At 42.5% G+C, this 9049-nt stretch overlaps 2 protein-coding genes across 2 annotated transcripts in view; both read right to left on the bottom strand.

The window, feature by feature from the left end:
* Nucleotides 1–2337: 2337 nt before the first annotated feature.
* On the bottom strand, nucleotides 2338–4515 carry ucn3l (urocortin 3, like). The gene is made up of 3 exons (XM_088988672.1): nucleotides 4493–4515; nucleotides 3523–3609; nucleotides 2338–3108 (listed from the first exon to the last, which is right to left on the bottom strand). The coding sequence occupies exon 3, from the start codon at nucleotides 3084–3086 to the stop codon at nucleotides 2652–2654; it is 435 nt and encodes a 144-aa protein (XP_088844798.1). The 5' UTR covers nucleotides 3087–3108; nucleotides 3523–3609; nucleotides 4493–4515; the 3' UTR covers nucleotides 2338–2651.
* A 1869-nt stretch (nucleotides 4516–6384) lies between these two features.
* col7a1l (collagen type VII alpha 1-like) overlaps nucleotides 6385–9049 on the bottom strand; it is a 37170-nt gene continuing 34505 nt past the window's right edge. The window contains 6 exon segments of the mRNA XM_088988674.1: nucleotides 6385–6607; nucleotides 6903–6959; nucleotides 7879–8001; nucleotides 8701–8749; nucleotides 8819–8872; nucleotides 8946–9023. Coding sequence (XP_088844800.1) covers nucleotides 6387–6607; nucleotides 6903–6959; nucleotides 7879–8001; nucleotides 8701–8749; nucleotides 8819–8872; nucleotides 8946–9023 — 582 coding nt within the window. The 3' untranslated portion in view covers nucleotides 6385–6386.

Below are 9049 nucleotides of genomic sequence, written 5' to 3'. Positions count from 1 at the left end.
AAGACTACGCTTGCTGTTTGTTTGACTCGTGTTCGAGTCCCCTTTTCTGCTCATCTGCACTTATTCACACATGCAGGTGAGAGCGGGTTTCGAACTCGAATTCGCTGAACTGCAGGCCAACTTTTATCCCACTCGACTATAACAATTGAATTTTGGCACGAAATTATATTATCACTTATAAGCATTATTGTCAAACAAAGGACAAATATAAGTTCCGTACACAGTATTTCCAAATCTCTGATAGTCGAGTGGTGTAAGGCTATACTAGCTGTCCGGCTGACTCCTGTTCGAGTCCCCTTTTCCCCCTCACTTGCATTAATATACACATGCAGGGGAGAGTGGGAATCGAACCCGAGTCTCCCGGAGCTTGAGCAAATGTTTAGGCCACTTGGCTATAACAATTAAGTTTTTGCATGAAATTGAATTATTATTTATAGGTGTTATTGTCAAACTAAGGACAAATATAAGTTCCGAATTGCATGTTGTAGAAGCCCAGATAGTCGAGTGGTGTAAGACTATACTAGCTGTCCGGCTGACTCGTGTTCGAGTCCCCTTTTCCCCCTCACTTGCATTAATATACACATGCAGGGGAGAGTGGGAATCGAACCCGAGTCTCCCGGAGCTTGAGCAAATGTTTAGGCCACTTGGCTATAACAATTAAGTTTTTGCATGAAATTGAATTATTATTTATAGGTGTTATTGTCAAACTAAGGACAAATATAAGTTCCGAATTGCATGTTGTAGAAGCCCAGATAGTCGAGTGGTGTAAGACTATACTAGCTGTCCGGCTGACTCGTGTTCGAGTCCCCTTTTCCCCCTGACTTGCATTAATATACACATGCAGGGGAGAGTGGGAATCGAACCCGAGTCTCCCGGAGCTTGAGCAAATGTTTAGGCCACTTGGCTATAACAATTAAGTTTTTGCATGAAATTGTATTATCATTTATAGGCATTATTGTCAAACAAAGGACAAATATAAGTTCCAAAGACGATATTTTCATGTCTCGGATAGTCGAGTGCTGTAAGACTATACTAGCTGTCCGGCTGACTCGTGTTCGAGTCCCCTTTCCCCCCTCACTTGCATTAATATACACATGCGGGCGAGAGCGGGTTTCGATCTGGGGTTCTCCGAACCGCAGGACAACTTTTATCCCACTGGACTATAACAATTCATTTTTTGCATGAAATTATATCATTATTTATAAGCATCAATGACACACAAAGGACAAATATGAGTTCCAAACAGAACATTTTTAAATCTCACGTAGTCAAGTGGTTTAAGACAATACCTGCTGTTCAGTTGACTCTTGTTCGAGTCCCCTTTTCTCCTCACGTGCAAGTGAGAATAGGGATTCGAACCCGAGTCATCCGGACCGTGAGCAAACATTTAGGCCACTTGACTATAACAGTTCAGATTCTGTGCTATACATTATCGGTATTCGTAGGCATCACGGTCATACTCACAGTAAATATAAGTTCCGAATTGTATATTATAGAAGCCCAGATATTTGAGTGGTGTAAGACAATACGTACGCTCCGGACGACCCGTGTTCGATTCCCCTTTTCTCCTCACCTGCATTCATTGACAAGTGCAGTTAAATGCGGGGATCGAACCAGGATAGTCCGAACGGTGGGCAAACGTTTAGCTCACTCGACCATTAAGGTTGAATGTTCACAACCTATTAATACTATATTCATAGACTCCAAACCTGCACGACACTGTCAAACTTTCTAATTATGTCACTTCCGGACCCCAATTTGGTCACGTGGTGTTCGAGTATTGTCGTTGCCGTTTTTTTACCCCTTCGTTGCGTGTGAATCGGGTTATAATATGAATTCAACCCCATTCCGCACTCCTGGATGTAGTTCTCCGAGTCGTCCACAAGAGGGCAGTAATGTAAAGAATTTCGCATTTCTTCCCTATTCTGTAGTCTTGTTTTTTTCAGCATTTTAAGGCAGTTTTCAGTGCCAGTTGGTCGATTTTTTTTATTTCGTCCACAAAATGTCAAAATAACAAAACACTATGAGGATGGTATGGGAGTTGGAAAAATATTTATTTATTTAATTTATTTATTTATTGCGTGTGTCGAAATAGCCAAACGTGAAAAAAGAAGCCGCTGTGGAAATAAGATGAAGGGGAAAAAAACACTATTGGATGTAGTTCTCCCAGTCGTCCACAAGAGGGCAGTAATGTAAATAATTTCGCTTTTCTTCCCTATTCTGTAGTCTTGTTTTTTTCAGCATTTTAAGGCAGTTTTCAGTGCCAGTTGGTCGATTTTTTTTATTTCGTCCACAAAATGTCAAAATAACAAAACACTATGAGGATGGTATGGGAGTTGGCAAAATATTTATTTATTTATTGCGCGTGTCAAAATAGCCAAACGTGAAAAAAGAAGCCGCTGTGGAAATAAGATGAAAGGGGAAAAAAGTTGCATGAGGAAGTTGAGCGAATAACATACTACGTATTAGTCATTCTCCGTCTTTGAAACAGTTCAAATAAAACAAATCCAGCCTTTTTTTCCCCACTGAGGCGTCAGTATACAAATTGTTTGTCCCCAACAATAACATAATGCGACTGCAAATAAAAAACAAACAAGTCGTACAAGTTTTTTTTTTTTTTTTTAATACAACGCAAATGCGTTGAGATTGTGTCACTTCCTGCGGCCGATTCGTGCGAGCAGACGTGCGTTTTCGGCCGCCTTGGAGCGCAGGTTTTGGTCTTTGGCCATTTCGAAGATGACGTTCATGATGTTGGTTGGCAAGTCCAGAGACAAAGTCAGCTGGCTCCTGCGCTCCTCCTTGCCGCCGTTCCGCAGCAACGAACCGCGGAGCTTAGCCCGGCTCTGGAAGCGTGACTTGGAAGTCCTTTTCTCCCGGCTCGTCGACTCCTTGGACGCGGAGGTGGTCAGGTACTCCGCAGAGGACCGCAGAAGGGAACCCCAGACGTCCTCGGGGGAAAAGTGGCCAACGGCGGCCATCTGGTGGTCGCAAAGGAGATCCGAGCGGCCGTGGGGCAAACGGAGGCACAGGGAGGAGGGAGGGCAAAGAACCGAGAGCAGCAGCAGGGTCTTGAGGGACGACAGCATCGCGCGTGTCGCGGAGTGTGGACTAAAAAAAAAAAAAAATATATATATATATATATATATATATATATATATATATATATATATATATATATATATATATATATATAAGGGGGGGAGCACAAGTTGCAGGACACTTTATCAGGGACAGGCAGACTTTCAAAATGATGTAAAATGTGTATTCATCATCACTTTAAGATGCAAATAGACGTTTAAATTCCAATGTGAAATATACCAGTATGAAATTATTCCAAACTTACCGCATGAATCCAAATAAGCAAACACGGTCGTCTTCCCAAAACAAACGTCAGAATCTCGATGGGGACAGTGGCGAGCCGCACTTTGCACTTTCATGAACCGCAGCTTTCCCATTTAGTAGAGCAAGTGACGTCACATGTGACGTGTAAAAACACCACGCCCACCAGCAATGAATACCAACCTCTGCTTCAAGTGATGAAGTGCCCATCATAAGTACACGCGTTTAGGTATCAGCACCACGGCCAGCTCCACTATCGACAACAGTTTCCTACCAAAAAAAAGACAAGAGAAGAAGAACCAATTACGGAAGTGTGGAGAAAAATGTTACCCGGCATGCAATGCAGACATAATAAATACTTAAAACTACGAAATAACAACTTAATTTTATGTTTAAACGTAGTGGTATTATATACAGTAAATTCTCGTTATATCGATATTCAAGGGAGTCCAAAAAAATATCGATATAACCGGGACTATCGATATATCCGACCCTGGTTGCATGTAATTTTCTCCGTGCGTGCATAGAAATAGTATCGATATAACCGGGACTATCGATATATCCGATATCGATATAACGAGACTTTACTGTATTTAGCATCAAAAATAAAAAAATATACTTTTTTTTAAATCGCGCATGCGCAATTTGCAGCGTTACGAGAAAATGCTACATTTGTAGCATTTAGCATCTCAATAGTTCTGAACTCGCGATTATTTGCCCAAATGTCTCTAAATTAGCACCCCGACGCTTCTGTGTGCAATAAGAATAAACTATATTGATCAGTTTAGCTGTAGTTAATGTTTCAAATCAGGTGTCATTTTACCATTAAATTTCATGTTCGAAAACCCCAGTCTGCACACTGCGAGGCAGACTTGCTCACCGGTCGACACTGTGTTATAATCGCACTACAATTGTTTGGGGATCTTGGGGTTACTTGGCAGCCTTTTTTTTCGTGCAAAGTAACCAAATTTCAGTTAAATCTCATGTGTGTGTGTGTGTGTGGGGGGGGGGGGGGGGGTTTGCAGCTTTTTGTCGCTGTCTGGCTTCTTGGTCGGAAAAATGAGTTGAGGAGTTTCAATTCGACACCAATTGTGCTTTGCAACATTCTGCAGGCAACACTTGACAGATTCAAGACCAAAGTCGATGTTCTTACCAAAGAAGTGAGCATGCTTTCCTGACACGGTTCCATCCTGATCCCCACGTCAGCGTCTTCAGTAGGGAGGCAGTTGACTCAACGTGATTTCAACACATTAGCATGTTTTTTATACAGGGGGGGGGGGGGGGGGGTGCAAGGTGGTCAAGATGTAACGAGCGCCGCGGGTGTAATAACCAAGGCGAGGCGGTGACAGGCTTCCTCCCTCGCTTTTGCAGGGTGGGTCTCTGAAGGGGGTCGGGGTGGTTGGGGGGATGACTTACTCCTCTTCAACTTTAATGGCGGGGACATCTTGCTGCTTTATTCGGGCTCCCCGCAAGTGACATCACGTACTTGTGGAAAAATACTCGTGTGGAGTCACTCACATTAAATAACATTGTCATCAGATTAGTCAACGCTCATTTTGTGTTGATAAGAAGTCGCTACAATGTGGACCAATTTTGATTTTCTTCTTCATTCTGCCCATTTACATTTCTTTTCTTGGACAGAATTAAATGAATATTCAAAACATGAAATTTCTAGATGGCAAAATGACCCTAACAGTAAAGATAGCCAAAAAGCTATGTTACGTATTATTTGCATTTGATGCATTGAATGAATTTCAATACTGCACTTTGTTTCGGGTTCGCTTTTTGAGAAGTTTTCATAGCGTGACAATGTATAATCGCGATGGGCGCGTGGTAAAAAAAAAAAAAAAAAAAAACAACTCAAATACAATGACAAAATACAGGTAACATCCAACTTACGACAGAGTTCCGTTCCAACCAAACAGTCGTAAGTCTAAATGGTCGTAAGTGAAAATACATTCAAAATGTCGAATAGAGACTCGGAGGCTAAATGACTGGCAAACGTCCCCCTCCGGTGCCATCACACGGTCGATTGCTGTGCAAGTAAGATGCTGGCTGGCTGGCCAAAATTGTCGTACGCGTTGCCGGCCAGATAGCGCGTTGCGATGCCAGGCGGAGAATTAAAATTGTAAAAATAGGGTCTGGAGATTGTGGTCGTAAGTCGAGCTGGTCATAAGTTGGATGTTACCTGTACTTTCATAAATGACACCAAGGGGATTTTTTTCAAAACCAATAACCGATACTGATAGTTAACGGGTTAACATTTCCTGCTTGCTCATTTTGTTGTTTTAAAAACAAAACATCAAACTACAATTACAAAATACTTTCATAAATGACATCCATGGATTTTTTTTTGTCCAAAAACAATAACTGAAATAGACAATGAATGGGAGGAAACATTTCCTGCTCTGCTCATTTTTGCTGTCCCCCCCCCAAAAAAAAATATATAACTTAAAGTACAATAGAATATCTGAAAACATAAAAATCAATAACAAAGCAACTACAAAGAACAAAAGACCGAAGTGAACTAAAACATACAAGCAATATTCAGAATAAAAAAAGAATGCCAAAACTAAGGCAAACAAAGTACATTGTAAAAAAAGTAAAACAACTCAGTCAAGTTGAATGACACAAGTAAAAAACACAAAAAAACTAACACAAACACTAATAAACCCAAAATTAAAACAAAGTATGTTTAGAAGAAAATAAAATGAGCATATTTTCTGCACCAGAAGGCGCACCTAAAAGATGTTTTTTTTTTCAAAAGCTGACCATGTGCCTCATAATGCGGTGCGCCTGATGCATGGAAAACGTTTTAAAATATATCATTCATTGAATGTTCGCCTTATATTAAAAAAAAATACGGTACATCAAATTTGAAAAATAAAAGAAACAAAAAGAATAGCAGTCATGATAAATCCAAACTGGAGTTATCATAATATAAATAAAAAAGTCCCTAAAAAGTGCATCCTGCTCATGCGCCGCCGCCGCCGTCAGCTGCGAAAACACAATCAGATGCCTTCATACATGTCAGTGGCCTTTTCGAATCATTTTACCGGCCAGCGCCTTTTACCTCCCGGCTCACGTTTGGGCGTCACGGCGCAGCAAGCGCGGCATTCGAGCAGCGAGGTGAAACGGTTGCCGTTGCCGCCGCAGCCGCCGTACACGAAGGGCCGACATTCTCCCGCCCCGGCGTGAAAGTACCACAGGAGGGCGTAGTCGGAGCACGAGCCTTCTGACATGGGCTCCAGGCAGCGTTCTTCGGATCCTGCTGGGGTAAAAATACATACAGGTAACATCAGAGTTACCACCGGGTTCCGTTCCGACAAAATGGTCGTAAGTCAAAACGGTCGTAAGTCGAAATCCATTCCAAATGGCCCACGTGACGTTTACAAGACATGATAGTATACAATGTTGTAAGTCGGATGTTACCTGTATTCGGAACATCTCTCAGCAGGATCGACAAAACTAGTTGTTGTGTTACATCAAGGCGGGGGGGGCTTTCACACAATGAAAATTAAAAAAAAAACAGAACATGAGATGAATAAGACAATGAGACTCACTGGAGGACGGTGTTCCAAAAAGTCGTCTTTTTTCCCGCTGAAGCGTCTCCAAGGTATCTGAAAGGAGAAAAAGATAGGAGGGGGTCGGTTTATTTGGTAAACTTTCTGTTATTGTTTCCAAGAATCAGTGAGTGGAAAAAGCCCAGTTAGGAATTGAGATACTCCCAAAATGTCAAATTCTCAATTCAGGACAATAGATAGTGAATTGATAGCTAGCTAGATAGCTATCTAGCCAACCAGATAGCTAGCTAGCCAGCCAGAACTAAGAGATAGAAAATAGCTAGCAAATGATAATAATAATAATACATTTCATTTCTAAGCGCCTTTCAAAATTCTCAAGGTCACTTTACAATCAGTCACAGGATCAGTTTTACTGTGTGTGAGCAGCGGCAGCCACATGCGCCCGCGTTCACTCAACCGGGAATAACTTAAATAGATCCAGTTACCTAGTTAGCTAATAGATAATTAATAGATAGCTATCTAGCTACTTAGTTAGATGGCTAATCGATAGCAAATAGATAGATAGCTAGGTAGCCAGCAACGGTGACCCCGTTCAACCGGGAATAACTCAAATAGATCAAGTCAGCTAGCGAACTAATATAAAACTAATAGCTAGCTCGCTAGCTAGTAAGACAGTCAATATCAAATTGATAGGAATATTTTATTTTATGTTTTAGTAGTCAGAAAAGTGAAATCTTGACAAGGGCGGGGGGGGGGGTTGAAGGAATGTCAAATGTATCCAAAATAGAAACAATGTGTCATTGAGTGGGGGGGAAATGGCAGCCTTTGATGCCATTAAATTGGTCCCGTAGATTGATCGGACGCCGTGAGGGTGCAAAGGGGGTCCGAAGGGGGTGCGAAGGGGGGTGCGCGGTTGCTAATGAGCAGGCTGAAATCCACCGCCGCTTCTTGCGTCACGCTGACCATCACCCCCTCCTCGTCGGGTCGGCGACCAGTTACAAGAGATGCCACTTACCAACGGCGTTCACCGGGTTCGGATGTTCTTCCGTGTCGTCCCCCTTTCCGCCGTCGTCGTCGGCAACCGGCGCGAAACTCCCATCAGGATCCACCGACTTCACCATTAACTTGTACTCCAAGCCTGTTGTGAAAAACTCGATGTTGTGCCACGCAATGACATCACTGGATATTCCCCTCCCCCACCCCCTCCAATGTCCACACTTTAACGATAAAACATGTTCACGTGTGTGTGTGTGTGTGTGAGTGTACATGTAATCATGTATTAAAATCAACGATGGCACCGTGGTGTGTATGTGTTCTTTTAACGAAAAACAACAGATGGTCCCACACATACGGGGTGCTACGTTGATACCGCGGGAGCTCGTTTTGGCTCACCCGCAAATAAAGCAGAGTTCACCGTGTTCTACTGACACCATTATAATAATAATAATAATCCAGCTAGCTAGCTAGCTAATAATATCTTATTGATAGCCAAGATTGTTGACATTGATGGTGCCCAATCACTTTTTTTTAGAACAGGCTACTAATGTTGTAGATGGAGGCGCTTGCTACCTGGTGCCTACAGTCACTATCTTTGGCTCAACTAGCTAGCTAATAGATAACTAGCTAGCTAATAGATAGCCAGATAATACTGTAGATAGCGAATTGATAGCTAGCGAGGTAGCCAGCTAGGTAACTAGCTAGATAGATAGCTGGATAACGAAAGAAATAAAAAAGAAGTGAAGAAAGGAAATAAAAATAAAGTGAAGAGAAAAGACAAAAAAAAAATGTAACCATCGGATACCTGGCCAGGGTTACACACACACACCCAAACACTTACCACACTTGTCCATCACTTCCTGGCTGATGAACTGCTTCACCTCATGAGCCTTCAAACAGATGGAACATCATCAGTGTGTATCTTGGCGAAAAGTAAATGTGTGTGTGAGAGCGCATACAGAAAGACCGGGCTCTCCCTTGTCGCCTTTTACTCCTTCGATTCCTAACACCCCCTACAGGGAGATATACAGACTGTTACAACAACAACAAATGGGTGTTTTGCGATGTTTAGTCACACAAACTCACATTCTGGCCTCGGAGTCCGGGTCTGCCGGGCGCTCCCCGTTGACACGGTTGCGTTTTTCCTTTGCGGCCCCTCGCCCCCTTATTTGAGGGGGGGGGGGACGGGG

The sequence above is a fragment of the Hippocampus bargibanti genome, linkage group LG22, assembly GCF_051943395.1.
Source record: "Hippocampus bargibanti isolate YZ-2025 linkage group LG22, ASM5194339v1, whole genome shotgun sequence".
Lineage (NCBI taxonomy): Eukaryota > Metazoa > Chordata > Actinopteri > Syngnathiformes > Syngnathidae > Hippocampus > Hippocampus bargibanti.
Note: the sequence above shows the minus strand (reverse complement) of the source record. Positions and strands in the feature narration are given on the sequence as shown.

What these genes read in the sequence shown, in the direction of transcription:
- ucn3l (XM_088988672.1), bottom strand. Translation starts at nt 3,086, where the DNA reads ATGCTGTCGTCCCTCAAGACCCTGCTGCTGCTCTCGGTTCTTTGCCCT.